The sequence below is a fragment of the Ovis aries genome, chromosome 1 (assembly GCF_016772045.2).
Source record: "Ovis aries strain OAR_USU_Benz2616 breed Rambouillet chromosome 1, ARS-UI_Ramb_v3.0, whole genome shotgun sequence".
NCBI classification, from domain to species: domain Eukaryota; kingdom Metazoa; phylum Chordata; class Mammalia; order Artiodactyla; family Bovidae; genus Ovis; species Ovis aries.
The window spans coordinates 70,025,445-70,049,620 of NC_056054.1; the positions used below are offsets into that span (position 1 = coordinate 70,025,445).

Here is a 24,176-nt window from a genome sequence, read left to right on the forward strand (position 1 = left end):
GCTTCAAGGCCAGCTGGGACAGAATGAGGAAGGGATGGGAAGAGAGGAGATGAAGTTAGAAGAACATAGGGGCAGGAACAGACCGTGCAGGGCTTCATAGGCCCTGGAAGGAACTCTGGGCACTGGAGGGTTTTGAGGACAGAAGTGACATATATTTTTGAAAGATCGGTCTGACTGTGTGGAGAATAGATTGTAGAAGTGCAAGGTTTGAAACAGAGAGACCTGTAAGTTAATGCAATGATCTGGGTAGCAGATGATGGTAGCTTAGATCAGGGCATGAGAGATAAGAGTGGTCAGGTATTACATATACATATTAAAAGTGCAGCTACCACGGGAGTTCCTTGGGGGCCTAGTGGTTAGGGTTCAGGTCTTTCACTGCCATGGCCTGGGTTCAATCCCTGGTCTCGTAACCGAGATTCCACAAGCTGTATGGCACGGCCAAAGAAAAAAAACAAGTACATACAGCCACCAGGATATGCACGTGGAACTTGATTAGAAGACAGGTATCAGGTATGACTAGGAGGCTTTTGGTGTTATTGCTGTATCGCAAGTATATTTCACGTACTTGTCCTGCCCTCCATTGCTATTAAACTAGAGTCGTTCTGTGTATTGACTCATCTAATAGCCATGATGCCTGAGTTAAATGCCATTCAAGACACTGTGCCTTTAAGCACAGACTCTCCAAGATGCTGACCCCACATAGAAATGCAGGGATGACTCAGAACATCATGACCATAACTTTGAAGTTGTCTGTAACAGATCTAATTACACCTTTTTTGTTTGCTTGCAACATTTCCTTGAAGAAGTTGACTCAGGAAACAGGGAGACTCTAGAAGCCGGTTTTATCGTCGTGGGCTAAGTGGCGAATCAACCACAGTAATTTATGTTGTTTCTCCCAAAGAACTTGGTGGGCTTTCTTGTGTGTATATTGGGTCCTCCCTACATTCCCAAAGTAACTGAAGAGGGAGACAGATATTATTGGTGTCATTTAACAAGTACAATCTCAAAAAGATTTATGGAGTTTGTTATGAGTCATATATTTTAAGCCTTGAAGAACTGGTAAGATAAGACTATCTTATCTTGGATGATTCCAGGAAAAATGAAGACATACTTTTAACTCCCAGGTGAGTTCCTTACCACCTAACACAGGCCTAGCCAGCTGCTTCTTTCCTCTCATTTCAATTTTTTTGTTTTGATTTTTTTGGCCACACAGTAAGGTTTTCAGGACTTTAGTTCCCCAACCAGGGATCATACCTGTGCTTCCCACCTCAATAGTGGAAGCACATAGTCCTAACCACTGGACAGATAGGGATTTCCCCTTATTTCATATCCCCATGGATTTTGTGGCAATAATAGATTTTTAACTTGAGCATAATAGATGATAATTGCCCTGAAGACAGCACTGACCTTTAAAGTTTAGCAATCTCTAGACTTTCAAACTTTTTCTTAAGGACTTGCTATAAATTTAGTCTCCAGGAAAACTCCTAAATATTACTGAATCATTTAAGCTTTCTGACTTTCATATATTAACTGACCATCTAATAAAATGGATGGACTTCCCAGATTTGTCCTGGGACTGCCTTCTTTAGCTTCAAGGCTTCTCTCCTGCTTCTAATACTATGGGTTTCATCTAGTCAACAAGCTATGTCTCTTAGTTCGGACTGATCGGAGTTTTGTTAAGTCTTCACTCTCTGGAAGTTTGTAAAACTTTAGTTTCATTTTGATGACTTAGAAGATGACAAGCAGTTCACTAGCTACAGTCTCACCTTAATTTATTTGTTGACCACATGGCTTGCAGGATCTTAGTTTCCTAACCAGGGACCAAACCCATGATCCCTGCAGAAGCAGCACAGAGTCCTGGCCACTGGACAGCCAGGGAATTCCTTCTTTATTTTCAAACAAAGTTAGAATTAGTTACACTTTCAAACTAATTGTAGTTAGTCTAAGCCAACCAATGTTTCAGCTGCTGGTGGCTCAGACAGTAAAGAATCTTTAATTTATTTCTTTATTGAAAGATAATTGCTTTACAGAGTTTTGTTGTTTTCTGTCAAACCTCAACATGAATCAGCCATAGGTATACATATATCCCACTCTAGTATTCTTGCCTGGAGAATTCCATAGACAGAGGAGCCTGGCAGGCTACAGTCTATGGGACTGCAAAAAGTCGGGCACAACTGAGAGACCAACACTTTCACACAAACAATGTTAACATCTTAGTCAAACAAAAATACATCATGGAATATACTCCAAAGTCAATTACACACATTAATGAACTTTTTATAGTACAAGGTCCTTCCTTTAGTACAGTTTTAAGACAGGCTCAGATTTGAAAGGTCCTTCTGTGTTCCACAGTGATTGGCTGTGGCATGCTTTTCTTCATCTGTAAAGTGAGGATAATGAACTATTGCTGGATCAGTTTTGAGATTAAAATGAGATAATGTAATAAATACTCAGCATAGACTTTGGCACACAGTAAGTTCTCAGTAGATGTCTGTTATTTCTGATCCACGTGTAGAAATCCTGCCACCCCCTCTCTGTTCCCCACTCACTATCCCCCCTAACCAAGTCTGAGTCATTGAGATTAGTCTGGAAGAACAGCCCAGCAGGGAGGAGTACAAACATTTCAAGTCAGATGATCTTCAGGGGTTGTGATGCTTCTAGAAAATACCTTCCCAAGACCCAGGCAAGAGGGGCCCTTGCCAGGTCCCTTACCCTAGGTCTGTACTTTATAAAACCTCACATCTCTCAAATGCACAGAAAAGTAGATTTATTATGGAATGTACAGCCATGGCTGCCTCTGTCACTTGGGACTCGGCATTCAGCTCTTACCAGAAACTCTAAGCCTCTGCCCTGGCAATGAACACCTTCAGGCCCCAGGGAAATGCTGTTTCACATTTCTTGTGCTGTGTCCTCAACACAAAAGGCATCTGTGCCTGAATGTCATGAGGTTTTAGGTTGTGCTGCTGTTTGAAACAGATAACTGCTTTGGAGTGCAAAAGAATTTGAGTAATGGAAATTTTTTATTAGGAAAGTAAAAAAGAACTAACTCATCAAATCCTTTCTTTGTGATAAAAGGAACACAAAAGATTCTAGAATAATGAAGTTTTATGACTGAGTAAAGCCAAGCCTCCAATTTCCTGCTTATCTTTATGTTCCAGTTTTAGGTTTAGAGGTATTCATCCTGCTAAAAGTTAGATTTGATTTAAACAAGATATGAGATGCTGTGGAAGAGTCAAGTGAAACAGGGAAAGGTGCTCAAACAGAGAGCAAATCAGTCTTTGGCAAAACAAATAAAAATTTTTTTTGAATTTGTGCTATTTTTAAAATATTACTTGTTTTTAATAATATACAAGTGTTCAAACATCTAATTTTTTAAAACATAAAAATTGTAGATACATTTTTTCTATGTTGAATGAAATTGCATGAGAGATATTCAACAAATTGACATTAGAATGAAATATAAGGAAATTAGAACAAGGAAATGGAAAAGTTTGCATGGCTGTGAAGAAGTAAACTCAAGCACAAATAAACCTAAAACTAATTTCTATAGAGATTATTTTCTGACCCTGAAAGGTCAGTGTGGATAGTCTGATGGAAAAGACATTTGAACAAATCAAGCAACATGCTACTATTTTGTTTTCCTTTATCATACCCCATCATTGAAATACTGTAAGAAGAATAATAAAACCTGGGTAATTGTGGATACTATTCCGAGACAAAGAAATCTGGGGAAAAAAATGCAGTGGTTTATATGATGATATAAAAATATCTGGTAATAGTTTCTGTGGTATTCTATTGAAAGTAATAATTGATCATATATTACACCATTTGTTTGACTGTGATATGGGAAATATCAAGGTTCATATCCAAGTCTAAGTATTGCTTTATGAACTTTATTTAAAATTCATTTCTCTTGCTTCAGCACAACAAAATTTCTCCTAACTGAAATTAATAAAAATTATTTAAGAACCACAATGACTCAAGAAAATTTGTTCAATTTGGCCTTACTATCTGTAGATCACAAATGATGTGCTATCTTGGTGATAGCAACACAGAAATTTTGTTGAAATGAAGAGATAAAAAAGGAAGTTTTATGGAATAAATTTATCATAATTTATGAATTTTTTATGTCTTTATCTTATTAGTCTTTCAATGTATAAGTAACCTACCAGCAGAACACCCAGACATACTCAATCATAACTAAGTTTCATTGTCCTTGATGTTTTCCAGACTTCCAGTCCCACAAAATCATGGCTTTACACATTTTCCTTTTAAGAAATAAAGTGTATTCTTTCATTGAAGACTAATTATTTTTTCCTACATAAAAGGACAGTTTTAAAAGGTTTCTAATATGTTGATATAAAAAAAAAAGGATCCAACCTTTTTTTGTTTTTTTGTTTCTTCAGTGTACAACCATAAAATCACATAAGGTAAAAACCAATTACAAACGGGAAAAAACATTGTGAGATAATTAGATGTTTTTTGATCATCAGTTCAGTTCAGTTCAGTTCAGTCGCTCAGTTGTGTCCGACTCTTGCAATCCCATGAATCGCAGCACGCCAGGCCTCCCTGTCCATCACCAACTCCCAGAGTTCACTCAGACTCAAGTCCATCGAGTCAGTGATGCCATCCAGCCATCTCATCCTCTGTCATCCCCTTCTCCCCCTGCCCCCAATCCCTCCCAGCATCAGAGTCTTTTCCAATGAGTCAACTCTTCGCATGAGGTGGCCACAGTACTGGAGTTTCAGCTTTAGCATCATTCTTTCCAAAAGAAATCCCAGGGCTGATCTCCTTGCAGTCCAAGGGACTCTCAAGAGTCTTCTCCAACACCACAGTTTAAAAGCATCAATTCTTCGGCATTACCAGAACTAAAAATTGCTGATTTATTTTCTATTTGTTTTAAATATTTGACATATTTGATAAAACTGAGTTTGTTTTCACTTCAAATAATAAGAGAAATATCTCCTATTTTAAGAGGAATCAATGTTTTATTTTTAATTATTTTTCCTTTGACCACATTGAGCTACTTATGGGGTCTCAATTCCTCAACCAGGGATTTCCTAACCACTGATCTGGCAGGGAATTCCTAATGTCTCTCTCTCTCTCTTTTTTTTATTTTTTGGCTCCTCCAGGTCTTAGTTGCAGCAAGCAGGATTTTCAATCCCCGTTGTTGCATTTGAGATTTTTTATTAATAGTTTCAGCATGCAGAAGGCAATGGCATCCCACTCCAGTACTCTTGCCTGGAAAATCCCAAGGATGGAGGAGCCTGGTGGGCTATAGTCCATGGGGTCGCTAAAAGTCGGACACGACTGAGTGACTTCACTTTCACTTTTCACTTTCATGCACTGGAGAAGGAAATGGCAGCCCACTCCAGTGTTCTTGCCTGGAGATTCCCAGAGATGGGGGAGCCTAGTGGGCTGCCGTCTATGGGGTCGCACAGAGTCGGACACGACTGAAGCGACTTAGCAGCAGCAGCAGCAGCATGAGGAATTTTTAGTTGAGGCATGTAGGATCTAATTCTTTGACCAGGGGTTGAATCCCGGCCCGCTGCATTGGGGACAGTCTTAGCCACTGGACCACCAGGAAAGTCCTCACCATGTTTTATTTTTCATTCTGAAATAATTTCAAAATCACGAATTGGTTGTAAGAACAGTAGTACAAAAAATTTCCATATATCCTTCTTCCAGGTTCCCTATTGTTAACATTTTAATACATTTGCTTTTTCATTTTCCTTCTCTTTACATGTATATGTGTACACACGCAAATGTAATTATTTTTTGTAATTTTTTGAGAGTAAAATTGTGTAATAATGCCTATTTTGAACTCCAAAATAGTTCAAAGTATATTTCCTGAAAAACAAGAACATTCTCATACATAACCATAGTGTGGTTATCAGAATGAAATTGACATTGATCTATTACCACCATCTAATCCACAGATTTCATTCAAATTTCACTGAGTATTCTGAGAATATTCTTCGTAGAAAGGCAAAAAAATAAAAGCCCTTCCTTTTTCTTTTTTTTTGCTTTATTGTCCAGGATGAAGCCTAGAATCGCACACTGCATGTAGTTGTCTGTTTCAATCCGGAATAGCTCTTTAGTTTTTCCTTAACGGTCATGATTTTGTCATTTTTGAAGGATACATGCCAGTTACTTTGTAGAATGTCTCTCAATTTGGGTTTGTTTGCAGTTTCATCAAGTATCAGACAGATTAGACTAAGTGCTAGAGAAGCAAAGTAATTTAACAGCAGGGCCTACTACCCTCAGGGAGTTTACAATCTAGGGTAGGCTAGGCAGGTACAAAGGTGCTGTGGGAGGCCCCTAACCCAGGCCTGGAGCACTGAGGCAAAGCTTCGTGAGGGGCATACGCTCTGGACTCGGAAGCGTAGTCAAGGAGCAGGCAAAAGTGCTCTACAGCAAATTCATTCTACTTAATTAAATTTGTTTTTCTTGCTTACAAAAGTAATACAGGTTTGTTATGAAGCAACTTGCTAGCATTGGAAAGTGAATGCCGTTAATAATCTTCCATGCTAGTGCTCACAGTCGCTCCCTGTCGGATTACCAGTGTGGAGCTGTGGGACTCTGCGGCTCTGAGGATTTGTCGGGGGAAGGTGAAGGTCAGCTCCGGTCTTCCCACCAGCAGGGGGAGGCACACTGCACTCCGGCCGACCGGCTGGTCTCTCTTCCACACGTCGCTGGCGTGATCGTCGGCGCTACATACTGCGCCTGCGCGCGCGCCGCGGCCTTTTTCCCCCCCGGAGCCGTGCTGGTTCTGCAGCTCTGTGGCAAGCCGCGGAGTTGGGGTTCTGTTCCTCAGCATGGTGAGTGGGCATCCCGCTGCTGGGGCTACAGATGCATGGGGCCTCCCTCTCCTTGTCCTAAAGCCCGCCTAGAGTCTGTTTAGCGCGGCGCAGGAGTCGGATGGCGTTAGATTGCCGGCTCCGCTGTGGTCGGGCTGCAGCTCCCAGCGTGGCCTTAATGGCTGCCACGGCGCTCAAGCTTAGTTGGGGGAGGGGTTGAAGAAGATGGGAGCTGGGACGGGATTGAGGAGGAGGTGAGTGTAGTAGACAAACGGTGTGGATAGTTCTGGCTTGGCAGAGGGGAGCTCCGGCAGGCGGCCCGGAAGGGAAGATTGCATGGAGTCGGTCTCAGACTACTGGACTGAGTGGAGACGGGCTGTGGCTTCTTGGACATGAGCTCCGCTCATGACTGGTGGCTTTTCCGAGGGAGCGTCGGGGTCGGCAAGTTGTTTCGAAAACCTGTGTTACTGGGCCGAAGAAGTGGCTTTTAACCCTTAAAACCGTCAGTAGAGCCTGGAGGCTGTGGTGTCTTTGGGCCCCGAAAGCAAGCCCATTTACTTTGATGTGCCTCTCCTGCCTTTTTCTCCAAATTGTCGCTGGTACCAGATTTTAGTGGGTTTTCTGGTGGTGTGGTGCTGTAGTTTGTGGGGGACTGTTGTTTTAATCGGAAGTAATTGCTGAATATGTGCTTGGCCGGTTGTGTTTCGTGACAAGAAATTTAGGCTTTTGAAAAAAGTTCGTGGAAAGGGAAAATATCAGGTTCACGAAATGGGACAGCATTAAGAACAGACTGACGTTTGCAAAATAGTTGTCTTAAGCAAAAGTTGGACACAAGGATTGTTGGTCCAAGAGGGAGTGAAAGTGGAGAGTGTTTGAAACTTTAATAGTGTTCGTTTTATATCTGGTTACTATAATAAATTGGCCTGCATTTCGTATGTTTGTTTTTTCATTCCTGTTTTGGCGCTGATTCATTTTTATTTTGTTTTATAGAACTGTCAGTCTTGATAGATGGGAAATAGAAGAAAAATGATTTGATTTCTCAGATTTGAGAAAGTGATGGTTTTCTGGATTCACTTTTGAAGTTTAGGTTGTTACTTTGTTACAAAGTTAAGTTGTTACTTTGTTACAAAGTTAAATGTCAAAGGTATCAAGCTAAAACGTTTATCAAAGTTTTAATAACTTATTCTTTTATCTTAAAGGGGTTTGTTAAAGTTGTCAAGAACAAGGCCTACTTCAAGAGATACCAAGTGAAATTCAGAAGACGACGAGGTATGGTCAGGTTTTCACATTCTCAGTAGGAAAAGGTTCTGCTTTGTAGCAGAGTGGACTTTTTAAATTTATTTTTTTCTTTCAGAGGGCAAAACTGACTACTATGCTCGGAAACGATTGGTAATCCAAGATAAAAATAAGTACAACACTCCTAAATACAGAATGATAGTTCGTGTAACGAACAGAGATATCATTTGTCAGGTAAGTTGTATTTTAGACTTAAATAATAGTTGGTAACCTCCACCCCACTTCTTCCCTCACTGTGCTAGAGACATACCTGGGAAGCAGAACAAATGTATGGATTAGGTCTGTCTAGTTTGGTGCCTCGCACTCCAAAAAACGTTCATTGAGTAGTTTTAGTAGGTCTGAAGGTGGAGCCTGGAAAATTGGTAGTGTTAGAAAAAAAATACTCAGAAGATTTTAATCCATTCACTTTAGGGGGGTGGATTAGAGAAATTTATGGTTCTATGCTGTTTTGTGGGGGATGGGAGGATAAATTTAAGACCTAGTAGAAGGTTCTTGCCCATTATAATTCCAGTAGGATAATAGAATTTGTTGTGGACTAAGTCAATCCACTGCTTTGAAGAGGTAGGTGGGTGTGAATATTAAAACTCTTAAGAGTGTTCTTATTCCTGTATATTGTTTGAAGTAGTTTTAGTAAATATGTATGAAGGTGTCTCCCGTGCAAAAGATTTTCAGAAAGCAGCAGTTTGCTCAGCCATGTCCAACTCTTTGCAACCCAGTGGACTGCAGCACACTGGGCTTCCCTGTCCATTACCAGCTGTGTAATTTGAGACATGTATTGTGGCATTTGACTCAAACCTACCTGCTGTAGATGAGGAAGCCAGATCTGTAGTTGAAACAGTGAGTGGGTTTAATTAACAAAGACAAGTCTTAAGTGATGCAGGTGTGTATCTAGCTTTTCGTTACGTCCTTTGACAAAGATACTTGGGACAAGTAATCAGTGAAAACAGAGTACTAACCTCATTTTTCTTTTATTGTAGATTGCTTATGCCCGTATAGAAGGAGATATGATAGTTTGTGCAGCTTATGCTCACGAACTCCCAAAATATGGTGTGAAGGTTGGCCTGACAAATTATGCTGCGGCATATTGTACTGGCCTGCTGCTGGCCCGCAGGGTATGTACAAGATTATTTCAATTGGCATATTTTGGAATTAGCTCACTGGAGTTGTCTGTAACATAGATGGTTCATACATGGATCAGATACCTTCAACCATGGGGACAGAGGAGTGCCCTTGTTGCCCTGTGGTTTACAAGGGCACCACTGCAGAAGATAATTTTATAAATGCATTGTTTCTAACAGATACACTTTCTAATCTGGGGAAGCCTTTTTTTCCTCTCCAGTTTTCCTTCCTGTTTGTTGGGTGTATCTAGGCCAGTAGAATTTTCTGCAGTGATGGATATCTGTAATCTATGCTGTCTGATGTGGTAACCACTAGCCACATATATTGAGTGCTTGAGATGTTTTTAGTGCTACTCGTAACTGAGTTTTTAACTTAAATATGAATAACTGGCTGTGGCTGGTTGGTGGCTACTTGTTGGACAGATCTACTCAGAAGTGTAGATCTTGTGAGTATCAGCGTACGTTAAAAACGCAGATTGTTCTCCACACCTTCAGAAATTATGTTTTGATAGATGTCCACGTGATTTATATACATGCTAAGTTTTGAGAAGCAGTGCCTTAAGCTTTTGGGGTGGGGGTAGGCATTGGTGGGGGTATTCAGTTTTGTTTTAATAATCTTTGCCTCTGGGTGGCAGCATTTCGTATAATACAGAAAGGAAATGAAAGTGTAATTTTTGCCTTGTTTTTGTTTTCTTGGTTACTGACCTTGTTTTGCGTTGGAGTTGTTAAGCATGTGTTATTGTTGGGGACCCACATCTTCACCGGTTATAAACATATTTGGTTGCGGAACACCGTCTTTTATATGAGAGCATTTTAGTGCAAAGGCACTACTTGTGAAACCATAGCCACCTGACGTGTACTAGCAGAGTAGTGGCTTAATTAACATAATGTAGTGCCTTGGTAGAGATAGAAAGATGTTCTTTTAAGTACTGTGTCCTAATTGATTGCTACAAAAATCAAGTATGGACAGTGTAGCCGATTCAGAAACTATTAAACAGTTATACTTGTGATTAAAATTGGATGTCTGAAATGTCTTCAAAAGTAGGTTGGGATAAAGAGAAAAGTGAATTGGAAAGAAATTGTTTGTTTGGCTATTAAAGTTGTGAATTTTGAGATATTTTAGAGTTGTTTGAATATATTCTGATAAGCATTTAGACTGGCTTCTTTGTTAATAGCTTCTTAATAGGTTTGGTATGGACAAAATTTATGAAGGCCAAGTCGAGGTGACTGGTGATGAATACAATGTGGAAAGCATTGATGGTCAACCTGGTGCCTTCACCTGTTACTTGGATGCAGGACTTGCCAGAACTACTACCGGGAATAAAGTTTTTGGGGCCCTAAAGGGAGCTGTCGATGGAGGCTTGTCTATCCCTCACAGGTAATAGTATTCAAGACCACGTTTCTTGGACTCCAAAACTGCACTATTTCTAAGCAGTTGGGCTTTGGAGAAAACTGAACCAGTGAAAGTAATAGTAGTATCATTGTGTACTTGCCATGTGCTGGGTACTGTGTAAAAGGAACTTGGTGGGGTAGGAAGGGATTGTAACATGGATTATAAGTGAAGAGACTGGGCTTCAGAGGTAAAATGAATTGTCCAAGGTTTTAGAGCCGGTAAGTAGAGAAGCCAGTGTTGAAACAACTACCTTTTGTGTGTGGCTAAGTTTTGGTTGAAGTAAAGTGAAAGTCGCTCAGGCATGTCTGACTCTTTGCCACACCATGGACTATACAGTCCATGGAATTCTCCAGGCCAGAATACTGGAGTGGGTAGCCCTTCCTTTCTCCCAGGGAATCTTCCCAACCCAGGGATTGAACCCAGGTCTCCTGCATTGCAGGGGGATTCTTTACGAGCTGGGCCACAAGGTAAATTTTGGTTAGAAATGAGCAACTCTATTCCACCAATACTTCCCCTCCCCCTCACTTGCCTGTTTTGGCAGGGGAGTGGTAAACAGTAAAATATAACCTAACTGGCACTTATTTCTATAATGTAGGGGGTTTGCAGGGAGGGGGTTGTGTCTTGCCAGTTCTCTTGCAAGGCACCTGTTAAATGTAATCTGGAACAAATCACTTTTAGCATGTACCCTGAGGCACCACTAAGTAATTGTAGGTTTTCAGGAAAGTAGTTTTGAGATGTGTCTATGAAATATGGAGAACTAACTTTATAGTGGCCTTGGTTCATTTAATAGTTTTTAAACGTGCTTGTGGCATGATTTTCTGTCCAGGAATTCAGAAATTAGCTGCTGAATGATGATATCCCACTAACTGAGCAGTCCGTAGTTGGTCCTGTGGTTGCATATGATGCAATTAATTGTTTCAAGACGGGACTGATGGCAGCTACTGAAATGAATTCCTGGTAGTAAACTGATTTCAACCAGTATATCCTAAAATATGGAAAACTTTATTTCAGTACCAAACGGTTCCCTGGTTATGATTCAGAAAGCAAAGAATTCAGTGCTGAGGTCCACCGAAAGCACATCATGGGGCAAAACGTGGCAGATTACATGCGTTACCTGATTGAAGAAGATGAAGATGCTTACAAGAAACAGTTCTCTCAGTACATAAAGAACAACGTAACTCCAGACATGGTAAAAAATTTTTAAATGCCTGTATTGGTAAATTTATAGAACCGAGTTTTCTATCTGTTTTGGGTAGGTACATTAGTACAGTTTTATCTCAGGTTAACAGTTAAAATTAAATAAGGGCATGTTTGTAGGTATAGACCTTAAAAAGTAGTTTTTGGCTTAAAATGAAATTGGAATATTGGGCCCAGGACAAGTTAAAAAGTCAGAAAAGATATTAGGAGCTAGGCTTGTCAGCATGCTTCTAGGAATCTTTTAGTTGCTTAAAGATGGCAAGCTTCAAGCATCCAAATCTAAAGCATTTGGTGGCTCTTATGCATTTGGCTATTCTATAGTTAAAAAATTCATTCATGTGGTTCTACTCTGATATGAGGTGCTATTTACTAAATTTCCCTTTTTTTGAGATAATAGGGGAAAGGTTCATTCTTCATTATAGCCAGTAAGTGCCATGTTGGTTTTCTGTCTCAGGCATGCACATAAAAGGAGAGGGACAGGTCTATCACTAGTTGTGTGTGATGTTGCAGAAGTGAAAGGGCCCGTGTTTTCTCAAGTTTAATGTTGTGAAGTTTATCACACCTAAAGTTCAGTCTCAGGGTTATCTCTTAACACATTGAAGTAATTGAAGATGATAGTGCTAGTTTTGATAATGAGGGCATAGAACACCAAAATCACAGATTATAAAATCTACAAATATAGAATTTTATGTAAATTGATGGTTTATATGTCAAGTAATTATTATTAGGTTCTTTCTGTTGGTGCATAGTTTGTATTTTGGTATACCTATGTCTAAAAGTTATATTTAAAATAGAATTATAATTGGGTGGTAGATTACTTAATGTCACTTGTGTGCTTAGTAAACAGTCTTTTAAGACTGAATAAACACTGTAGTTCTGAGTTTCTGAGCTAGGAAATGGGTAGTTTTATATTAGTAATGTAGAGGCATGTTAACTTTCACATGAGTATATTTCTTTGTTACTGTTGACATCACTCTAGTATTAAAAATACCTTTTAGTTTTGACTGATTCTGCTTTGCCTGTAAAACTTCCTAAGCTACAACATGTGTTTTCAGATGTCTGCTTCCTGTTACTTTCTTAATGCATGGTATACTTCAGCCAGACCATTCTTTGGCTAATCCTTTTACAGTAAGCTCATTCATTTTATCTGTAGAGGCCTCTGCTTATGTGTGCCTCCTGAAATCTTCTGCACACATCTGGTATGTCTCCAACAGAAAGTGGTCCTTTTATAAACTAAACTCATGGTATTATCTACATACATGGTTGTATTTCCTATGGAATTGACCTTGTGGAAGAAGTGAACTGGGTTGGTTAGATTTGTTAAATGGCTGCATTTGAAGTCATTAAATTTGTTAAATACAGTAGAGAGCTGTAATAGCTAAGAGAAGTAGAGAAACTTTAAAAGGGATTTAGGTATTTGAGGTCTCAAGTGCTGTTTTAAGTTTTTGCATTATTTTCCTTGGCTAATGAGCTTTATACAAATGCATGTAGTAATTGCATTTTATCCACGTTGAACCTGTAGAGATCTGGATTAACTTGACTCATTCTTATGAAGGTAACTGTTCCTGCGTTTCAGGCATTTTCCTTTCTTCATGACTTGGTCTTCCATGTGTTTGGTAGTCATTTGCTTGGGTTAGGGAGTATTGAAACAATTCAGAGAGTTGCAACATGGTTTTTTGTTAAATTTTAGAACAAAATTCTCAGTAATGTTTCTAATAGCCTTTCAGGATTTTCTACAGAAATTCAGACCTCTTTCTGATTCCACTAAGGCCTGATACTGCCAGATATGGTGATTTGTGCTAATAGATCAGGAGGTTCCTGGTATGGGATCCTGGGAATAACTTTTGTAAAGACCTATCAGAAATCAGTGGAAAATAGAAATAATGGGGAATGTGGGAGGACAGAGATGTATTTGGCATTTGTTTGTTGGCCCACGTATTCCTCGTTGTAACGTCTTAAATGCTGGCCTGTATCTGTACTTGAATGAAAGAATTTAGGTCAGATGGTTTTAAGTGAGCGTAGTATGTGTTTCTATAGAAACAATTTACTCTGAACTTGACTCAAGAAGTATAGCTGAACAGTTCAGAAATTTTTGTGAATTTTTTTTCTTTTTTTTTTGAGGAAGATTAAGTTACGTTTTGTGAATAGTGTCAGTTCATATTGCCTGTGGTAAAAACTGGGACTTCGGAACATGTGGTTTTCATACAGATACCAACATGGACTTAGTGTAACTCCTTTTGAGAATCTGTCTTAGAAGGACAAAATAGAGCAAGCAGTAGAATACAGTGTGTCACATTATCGTTTAGGGCATATGAAATGAAACCAAGTACTGTTTGCTTTGCTTTGTTTCAGATGGAGGAGATGTATAAGAAAGCTCATGCTGCAATACGAGAGAATCCAGTGTATGAGAAGAAGCCTAAGAAAGAAGTTAAAAAGAAGAGGTGTGTATCTTTCTTCTTTTGGAAAGAAAGGTTGGGAGGGGTTCTTGCCTTGTTGCATCTCACTCAGACTCTGAAATTGTGCAAACTCGATCACTAGCTCTGCATGATGTTGCAGAGGTGAGGGGAACCAGGTTTGCTAAAGTGATTGTGGTGATAGAAATGTATTAGCCTCGGATGCTACCGAGGTGGCTCATTCTATCCCAGTACATTGTAACTACTGCTGCTTTTTTGGCTGTGCTGCATGGCACATGGGATTTTAATAATGAGTCTAAGCATTATACTTAAATCTTTACTTGATTTTTGGTCCTGTGATATAATAGGGCAATATCACAGAAATTGGAATTTGGGAAAGTTAGACTAAGATCATAAATGGGTACATGTGTTGAGAATTAGATTATTTGACTTTTAAAGTCTGTCTTTTTCAAAGCTAAATATTCTCTATGCTCTTTAGTTATGGTTTTTAAAAGTTACATCCCTTTCTTTTCGTTTCCTAGGTGGAACCGTCCCAAAATGTCACTTGCCCAGAAGAAAGATCGGGTAGCTCAGAAGAAGGCAAGCTTCCTTAGAGCTCAGGAACGAGCTGCTGAGAGTTAAACCAAACCACAATTTTCTATCAAGATTTTTCAGATAATACAATAATAAACTTATTGAACAGCAGCTGTTTGTGTTAAGCTCTTGTTAATGGAATTTTGGAAAGCACCTGCCATAGCCAGTATTTTCCTTCCAGAAACAAGTATAGCTTTTCCCAGAGCTTACATATTGCCTAAAGGTTCATATCTGCTTCTTGGGCATCAGTTCCTCCTGACAGGAGTTAATTCAAGTCTGGTAAGCAACAGACAAACCTTCCACTAGAAGTATTTCTTCAGTTCATTTATTGTAACCACATGATAAGTGGGAAGAAAAAGTACCTTCAAAGTTTACAATTTTAAAGTAAGAAAAACTGATACTAATTCCCGGCTTTAATTTTTCAGAGGAAACTGTCCAATGAAGGTCATATAATTTTAACATGTTCATTTTAACCAGGTGAAGCTTTGAGCAGAAAATACTGGGTCTTTCTCACATGAGCTGTTTCATTTTATAGAGTTGAAAGGCACATGCCAGATCTGAATAAACAAGAGAGGAGCACATATCAACCCCTGTATGTCAAATTTACATGACAAAGCATTAGGTGGGTAAATTTACATGCCTCTTAAGAAACAGCCCTTTGGCCAATAGGGAATAATGTTTGAAAACAGTTATTAATAGGAAGTTGTATGATTTCAGAGTTCCACTCTGAATAGCTCAAATTCAAGATATGTGGAACTGTTGGGTCTGTGGCCTAAAGATGTGCCTTTTGAAGGACCAGCGGCTGGTTACTAAGATACAGATGCTTTAAATCTAGGATGATGAAAGCTCATCCATATTCAGCCTCTGAAATTGGCAGTTCCATACTGCCAGAAAGAATCTTCCTGATGGGTTTCAAGTGGGGAAGGGCCACTCAACATTCTGAAGCCATGTAAAATTTCATACATAAATGGATTTTAGTGTATAATATAAGAAACCATGCTATTAACCCAACACCTGTTTATAAAGGAGTAATTTTAATTTACCTGCTTTGCAGTCTTAATTCCTGTTAATGTGCAAACTTTACCATGCTAAGACATTAGTAAATTTATAAATTTTCTTTTTTAAATAGCAGCTTCAATGCAGACACAATTTCCAGCACTGATATTTGGCTAACAAATCTACAAAATACTCTTCACCGTTGATGTTTATGGAATGAGGCTTTTCACAGCATTATTTTTTAAGTCATTAGTCAAAATAGTTACATGGTAGATGTACTAGGAAGTTTACCAAGAGTTTCTAAAAGGACAGGAATAAATTTTTGGACCTTTTGGTCCTGTAACTCCTGCCTTCAGCAGTCAACATGTATTTTAAGATGATGGCTTCCTTAGGACCAGGGGAAAGGAGTTTGTTAACGCAAGGGTTTGAATCAAGCCATGTAGAAAAAATGATGAATAGTTTTCTTTTGAAGTGCTAAGTTTCTTAAAATGGTCAGAATGTCCAAATGAACTAAGAGTCATTTGTGTAGGAAATTTTCTTCCACAGTAATGTTTTTAGGTTATTTAGTATCAAAGAATGTTCCATTTCCATTTGATTTGCTGTGACTTTGAGAGCAATACAAGAATACAGCTGCTTTTCTAATTCCTCGCGAATTTCACTTGGAGCACCACGCAGTAGGTAGTCTTTGAGTAACTGACAGGCTTTTGCCAAGTTTGGTTGTATCACTTCTGAAGTACATTTCATTGTACTCTGGTCACAGCTAGTTCGACAATCCGTGCCATAGACACAGTCCAAATCAGACTCACAGTGACGATCCTTTATAAGTTCTTTCAGGTTTGTCTCTGGCACAATTTTTCTCATGTCCACCATTTTCAAGTCATATTTATCATTATATCCTAGGTTTTTGGCACTAGTATCACACATGAGGAAGTTTCCATATGGGCCATGGAAAACATCTTCCACAAATTCTAGAAGTCCTATGGCTATTTTAGCCTTTCTAGGCCATGATGGTGTGAACAACTGATCCATGCTTCTTCTGAACCCAGATGGTATAAAAAGTTCAATGACCCAGGGAAGGCTTATTCCATAAAGAGAGGTATATTCGACGCTTTCCATCACATAGAGATCACCACAGAATCCCATTAATTTTGGGGTATGTTCTTTATCTTGAAGTATCACCATGAGAAGAAATTCATTTAATTGAAGAAGTGCCCATGCTGACTTCGCTTCCCCCAAGGAAACCTGGCCATCTTTGTCTCCATCAGCTACTGTCAAGATGAGGTTAACCAGCTCAGAGAGGTTCCCTTGGTCACCCAACTTTGCCTGTAGAGATAAGAACTTGGCTTACACAGAAGGTATGAAAAATGAGTATCCCATGTGTAACATACATACTAACTTCCTTTATGGGAATGATTACCCTGCTAAGTAATAACCTTCCTACTGGAATACCCATAGGAGATTTAATACATTCCCAGATATTTATTAAAGAAGGCAATGGCACCCCACTCCAGTACTCTTGCCTGGAAAATCCCATGGACGGAGGATCCTGGTAGGCTGTAGTCCATGGGGTCGCTAAGAGTCGGGCATGACTGAGTGACTTCACTTTTGCTCTTCACTTTAATGCTTTGGAGAAGGAAATGGCAACCCACTCCAATGTTCTTGCCTAGAGAATCCCAGGGATGGGGGAGCCTGGTGGGCTGCCGTCTATGGGGTCGCACAGAGTCAGACATGACTGAAGCGACTTAGCAGCAGTAGCAGCAGCAGCAGATATTTATATTTGTCAAGTCAAAACTATGCTTTAGGTACTTGCAGTAAAACCCACTTTGCTAAGTATACTTATCTGTTAAGAAATGACCACCCTAACTCCCATAATCTCCTTAAACCCTGTAGATAGTTAACCAAACCATTAATTATTCTTTGCCTTATCCATACACTTGCAAAACTGCAGTATAATTTGCCCATATCCAAAGCTGTAAAGGTCAACTACAAATTACTATCTCTTATTTTGTAATTGTTTTTACATTTCATTCAAGTATATTGTTCCAATAGTAAAGGCTAAAAAGTGATTTCCCTATGAATGTTCCCTGGCACAAAACAGTCTAAAAGTATCAACTGTCCAAAGAAAAGAAAGATTTTGAGTGAAAATATGAGTGCGATGAAAATGAGAAAAATATTCTTTCCAGAAGTGTCAATTATTTTCATCTTTTAATATTTCTATTTAATTCTTTAAAAAAAACAGGTCTACTAATTTTATTTCACCTTTTAAAAAATGGTGTACTGGTTATAATGTGAAGCTATAGAGCAGCCCATCTACTTAATGAACTCTCCTTTCACATTGGGACGTTTTTAGCTATAATAAGTAATGTTAAAGTAAACACCCTCCTTTTTTTTTTTCCTTTTCTTTGAATTATTTCCTCAAGATAGAGTCCTTGATATAGGTCAAAGAATAGCAACATTTTTATGGCTTACAATGAAATCCTGCCAGCTTCTAGAAGAGAACCACGTCATACCAGCAACATGTGAATGCATATACTTACCTTAAAGAGACTGTAGACCATCTCTTTGAATTTCTGGACAGTAGTTCCCCTAGTTGGCTTATCAAATAGCACTATTTCTTTTCTTGGTTCCAATTCTGTACCAAAATCAAGATGAAGTGCTTGTTCCATCTGACACTTCACAACACCCGGTAGATTATCCCAAATCCCTAAATACATCTGGGAAAAGAATGACAAATTATGCTATAGGCAGAGTAGAAGACCCTCATCTAATCTACATGATATTTTTAGCGTCCTCTTCCTCTGAAAAAGGGTTTTCCTGGTGGCTCAGCAGTAAAGGATTCACCTGCAATGCAAGACACTGCCTCCAATGCAGGAGACACGGGTTTGATCCCTGAGACAGGAAGATCCCCTGAAGAAAGAAATGCAATCCACTCCAGTATTCTTGCCAGGATAACCCCATGGACAGAGGAGCCTGGTGGGCCACAGTCCATGGGGCCACAAGATTCAGACACGACTTAGGGACTAAACCAATACCTCTTAAAAAAACAAATGAGCAACAAAACATTGACACTGAGCTGACTTTCTTTCTGAATTGCAAATCTGAAATCATACTTCGAAGCTTTTTTCTCTCAATTTTCCTAATTAAAAAATATTATATACCTAAATATATATATGTGTATTTTTACCATGATCAGTTTTACTGTTTTCCAGTTTTTAAATCATGCTAAAATATGAAAAATAGAACATTTGATCATCTTAACCATGTTTAACATCCAGTTCCGTGGTATTAGATTTCATGAACTTGTGCTATAATCACCATCATCTGTCTCCAGAACTCTTCATTTTCTAAAATTGAAACTATCTGTTAAACAATAACTCCGTTTGCCCCCTTCCTCAGCCCTGCCATCCACCAGTCTACTGTCTCTGATTTCAACTACTCACTTTGAGTATCTTATGTAAGTGTCCTTTTCTAACAAGCTTATGATGTCCTCAAGGTTTACCAAATTGTAGCAAGTGTCAGAATTTCCATCTTTTTTAAGGCTGAATAATACTATATTGTAGGAATATCCCACATTTTGCATTTCCATTCATACATCAATGGACACTTGAGTTGCTTCCGTTTTAGCTAGTGTGAATAATTATGAATATGGATCTACAAATATATCTTTGAGATCCTGATTTCAATTCTTTTACATATATACCCAGAAGTGGAATTGCTGAATCATAAGGTCACATTACTTCTAATGTTTTCAGGAACTGCCAACCTGTTTTCTTCAGTGGCTATACTATTTTAAATTCCCACCAATAGTGGGTTCTAGTTTTTTTTAAATTATTGCCAACACCTGTTTTGTTTTTTTAAACAGTAGCCATTCTGATGGGTGTGACGTGGTATCTTTTTCTTTTTGGCCATTCCACGTGGCATGTGGGATCTTAGTTCCCCAATCAGGGATTGACCCAGGCCCCGGCAGTGACAGCATGGAGTCCTAACCACTAGACGGCCAGGGAATTTCCCTCAGTGTGGGTTTGATTTGCATTTCCCTATAATCAGTGATGTTGAGCATCTTTTCATGTACTCATTGGATATATGTATACCATTTTTTGAGAAATGTCTATTCAAATTCTTTGACCTTTTTTTTTTTTTTTTTTTAATTTTGGCTGCTCTGGGTCTTCCTAGCAGCACGTGGGTGGGCTTTCTCCAGTTCTGGCACATGGCTCTCTAGCTGTGGTGCATGGGCTTATTTGCTCCGAGACCTGTGGGATCTTAGTTCCTTGAACGGGGATCAAAGCCACGTCCCCTGCATGAAGGAGGATTCTTAACCAATGGACCAGGGAAGTCCCTGCCGATTTTTATTTTTATTTTTTTTTTCCCTGCCGATTTTTAAATACAGCTGGGTTTCTAATTGTTGTGGAGTTTCAGGAGCCCTCTATATATTCTGGATATTAATCCCCTATCAGATATGTGATTTGCAAATACTTTCTCCCATTCTGTTTCTTTTTCACTCTACTGATACAGACCTTTGATGCACAAAGTTTAAAAATTCTTATGAAGTACAATTTGTTTATTTTTTTCTTTTGTTGCCTGTGGAAGAAATCACTGCCAAACCCAATGTCACAAAGCTTTTACCTAATGTTTTCATGTAAGAGTTTCATAGTTTTAATTCATATCTTTCGATCTTTGATCTATTTTGACTTGAATTTTGTGTATGGTGTTAGGTAAGGGTCCAACTTCATTCTTTTGCATGTATATATCCAGATTTCCCAGTACTATTTGTTAAAAAAAGAGTTCTTTCCCTATTGAATGGTCTTAGCACGCTTGTCAAAAATTATATGACTGTATATGTGAGGGTTTATTCCTGGGCTATTATATTCCTTTAGTCTATATATCTGTCCTCATTGTTACTGTATAGAAATGCAACAGATTTTTGTGGGTTGACTTTGAATTCATTTATTAGCTCTAATAATCTTGTGAAATTTTTAGGGTTTTCTACAAATAAGATCATATCATCTATTAAGAGATAATTTTACTTTTTACTTTTGAATTTATATGCCTTTTATCTCTTTAATTGATCTTGCCAAAATTTCCAGTACTATATTAAATAGAACTGGTGAAACTAGGCATCCTTGCCTTCTTCTTGATCTTAGGTGAAAAGTTTTCAGTCTTTCACCACCGAGCATGATGTTAGCTGTAGGTTTTTTCACACAAGGGTTTTTACTGTGTTGAAGTAGTTGCCTTTTATTCCTAGTTTGTTGAGTGTTTTTATCGTGAGTTTTGTCAAATGCTTTTTCTGCATTAATTGTGGTGTTCCTTTTTCCCCTTTGTTATGTTAATGTTATGTATTACATTGATCAATTTCCACTGTTGAGCCATCAAAAGGTAAGAAGGATTGGTGTTAGTTTTTTAAATGTTTATTAGAATTTATGAGAGAAACCCATACGTCCAGGGCCTTTCTTGATGGGGGACTTGATTACTGATTTGATCTCCCTGTTAGTCTATGCAGATTTTCTATTTCTTAGTAGGTTTTGTATTTCTAGGAAGAATCTGCCCATTTCATCTAGATTATCCAACTTGTTGCTGTACAACTGTTCATTGTATTCTCACATAATCCTTTTTATCTATGTAGAACTGATTAGTAATGTCGCTGCTTCATTTCTGATTTTCATAATTTGAGTCTTCTCTCATTGTTTCTTAGTCCATCTAACTAAAAGTTTGTCAAATTTGTTGACCTTTTCAAATGATCAACTTTTGTTTTCATTGATTTTATTGTTTTTCTATTTTCTATTTCCTTGATCTCTCCTGTAATCTGTATTATTTCCTTCCTTCAGCAAGGTTTAGATCTAGTGTATTCTATAATTCCTTACAATGTAAAGTTCAATTGTTTATTTGAGATCTTATCTCTTAATATAAGTGTTTATAGCTACAGATATAATCTTTTTTAAAGTCAGATTACACAGAAAGATGAAAAGTTCAACATCCATTTCCCCAATTCCCAGAATTAGTCATTATTAACTATCTAGCTGTTTAACAATCTATGGTGCTTCACGTTATGCTATGATCTGTTAGTTTATTTGATTATCTTACTCCCTATAACAACGCTATGCAGTAGACACTATCATTACCCTGACCTCACTGACAGATGAACTGACGCAGAGGGCAGTGAAGCAGTATGCTGAAGGGAATACAGTGGTGGCAAAGCTACAGCATGTGAACCCAGGCAGCCTACTGTTGCTTACACTGTTGTTGTTTATTTGTAAGAAACAAATATGACTGTATTAATTAGTAATACGATTACTCACTCCTCTGCTTCAAACCCTCTAATTCAATAAATTCCAAACCCGTTTTCATTGTCTGCTAGGCTTTTATGAGCTGGCCTGCTTCTCCAACCTGATCTTTACCACCTACTGCCTCAGTCTCTATCTCCCCTCTATGCTGGTCTTCTCTCTGTTCTTTGAACCTATCACCATCATTCCTGTTTCATGACCTCCTTCACTTGCTACTGGTTTTGCCTGGAATGTACTCTCAGTGATCTTCATACAGTTCATTCCTTCACATCATTCAAGACTCAGCCAAGAAGTCCCCTTAGGCTGACCTTCCCTAATTTCCTACCTACAGTAGATCCCTCTTCCCTCACAGGTTACCCTCTAAGCCATGACCTCATTTCATTTTCTTCATAGCCCTTTCACCGTCTGAAATGATCTTATTTTTTTAATGTTCTATTGCATTTATCTATTGGTTGTGCTGGGTCCTCGCTGACGTGCATGGGCCTTCTCTAGTTGCACTGAGTGGGGCTTCTCTTTATTGTGGTGCACGGGCTGTTCCGGCGGCCTCTTGTGTTGCACAGCACGTGCTCTAGGTGCACAAGCTGCAGCAGTTACTGCATAAGCTGCAGCAGTTGCAGCATGCGGGCTCAGCAGTTTAGGCTCAAGGGCTCAGCTGCTGTGCCGCGTGGGCTTCGTTGCTCCATGGCACGTGGAATCTGCCTGGACCAGAGACTGAACCCGTGTCCTGCACTGGCGGGCGGATTCTTATCTACTGTACCACCAGGGAATCCATGAAATGACCTGATTTCTTTATTGACTCTATCACCTGTCTTCTTTCACATGAAGCATGAGGCATATGAGGCCAGAGGTTTCGTCTGTCTTGTTCCCCATGGTCTTTTCCAATGCCTTAAGCAGTACTTAGTACTTAGCAAACAGCAGATACTCAAATATTGGACTTTATTTTAGAAAACTTCTTAAGCATGGCTAGTATTATAGACTTGAAATCTACTTTAAATTTCTATAAATATTTAGAAATTAAATATATACACAGGGTGAGTCTATTTCATCAACTCACCCTGTGTATATCCTATATAAAACACACCACATTCTGTAATTACTTTACTTATTTACCTATCTGTCAACTGTTTATGTTCCTTATCCCTCTGGGATAATGTGAGACCCATAGGGAAATAATCTTATCTGTCTACTCACCCCTGTCTTCCTAACGTCTAAAATAGTGTATGGAATATGCTGGGACTAGGGGATTAATAAATACCTGTTGGATGGATGAGTCTATACAATTGAATTATTTTAATAATTTAATTAATAAGACAATTGAATTATTTTCTTCATAGCCCTTATCACTGTCTGAAATGATCTTATTTTTTAATGTTCTATTTTATTTATACAATTGAGTTATTTAAAATATACAATTGAATTATTTAAAATTTCCTAAAGTTCCAGTTCAACAGTTCTTTTAATAAGTAGTTTAAGGTAAAATCAGATAGCACCATAAATCTGGAATGTTAATTCATAATGTCCATACCTGATTGTTGGGCTTGGTGGATAAGCATTTTCCAAAGTAAAGAGTTTCTGTAACACAAAGGCTATTACATGCAGGCCCATCAATAACTCCGGTCTTGTATTTGTCACACTAAAAACCAGGAAATAAAAAAGTAGTTAATGGAAAAATGTTCACAGGAGAAACAAATTAAAATATTTTCAAATGAAGCAATCAACAAAGGATTAATCTCCAAAATATACAAACAGCTCATGCAGCTTTATGTCAAAAACAACCCAATGAAAAAATGGGCAGAAGATCACAATAGATGTTTCTTCAAAGAACACATACAGATGGCCGAAAGCACATGAAAAGATGCTCAACATCACTAATTATCAGAGAAATGCAAATCAAAACTGCAAAGAGGTATCACCTCACACCACTGAGAATGGCCATCATCCGACAGTAACAAACAATAAATACTGGAAAGAGTGTGGAGAAAAGGAAACCCTCCCACACTGTTGGTGGGAATGTAAACTGGTATAATCACAACAGAGAACAGTATGGAGGTTCTTTAAAAAACTGACATAGAGCTACCGTATGATCCAGCAATCCCACTCCTGGGCACATA

The 24,176-nt window shown here is 38.6% G+C and overlaps 2 protein-coding genes and 2 non-coding genes across 5 annotated transcripts in view; 3 read left to right on the forward strand and 1 right to left on the reverse strand.

Moving 5' to 3' along the window:
- Positions 1-6,744: 6,744 nt before the first annotated feature.
- Positions 6,745-14,902, forward strand: RPL5 (ribosomal protein L5). The gene is made up of 8 exons (XM_027972178.3): positions 6,745-6,821; positions 8,000-8,069; positions 8,155-8,270; positions 9,074-9,208; positions 10,390-10,592; positions 11,619-11,796; positions 14,157-14,245; positions 14,740-14,902. Exons 1-8 carry the CDS (start codon positions 6,819-6,821, stop codon positions 14,837-14,839), a joined length of 894 nt encoding a protein of 297 aa, XP_027827979.1. The 5' UTR covers positions 6,745-6,818; the 3' UTR covers positions 14,840-14,902.
- LOC114111244 (small nucleolar RNA SNORD21) lies at positions 11,451-11,546 on the forward strand. Its single transcript, XR_003587325.1, has one exon. It is a non-coding gene; the product is annotated as a small nucleolar RNA SNORD21 (small nucleolar RNA).
- On the forward strand, positions 14,324-14,456 carry LOC114111264 (small nucleolar RNA SNORA66). The gene has a single exon (XR_003587347.1). It is a non-coding gene; the product is annotated as a small nucleolar RNA SNORA66 (small nucleolar RNA).
- Positions 14,903-15,100: 198 nt separating the features above from the next.
- DIPK1A (divergent protein kinase domain 1A) overlaps positions 15,101-24,176 on the reverse strand; it is a 124,244-nt gene continuing 115,168 nt past the window's right edge. For both annotated transcript variants that reach the window (XM_015092116.3, XM_060411704.1), the window contains 3 exons: positions 23,591-23,698; positions 18,325-18,501; positions 15,101-17,110 (listed from right to left, as the gene is read on the reverse strand). In XM_015092116.3, the coding sequence (XP_014947602.2) occupies positions 16,298-17,110; positions 18,325-18,501; positions 23,591-23,698 (1,098 nt within the window). In that variant the 3' untranslated portion in view covers positions 15,101-16,297. The remainder of the gene's footprint in view (positions 17,111-18,324; positions 18,502-23,590; positions 23,699-24,176) is intronic.

Coding starts and splice junctions, on each gene's coding strand:
- RPL5 (XM_027972178.3), top strand. Junction 9,209..10,389: donor GCCTGCTGCTGGCCCGCAGG/GTATGTACAAGA, acceptor CTTTGTTAATAG/CTTCTTAATAGGTTTGGTAT. Junction 14,246..14,739: donor AAAGAAGTTAAAAAGAAGAG/GTGTGTATCTTT, acceptor TTCGTTTCCTAG/GTGGAACCGTCCCAAAATGT.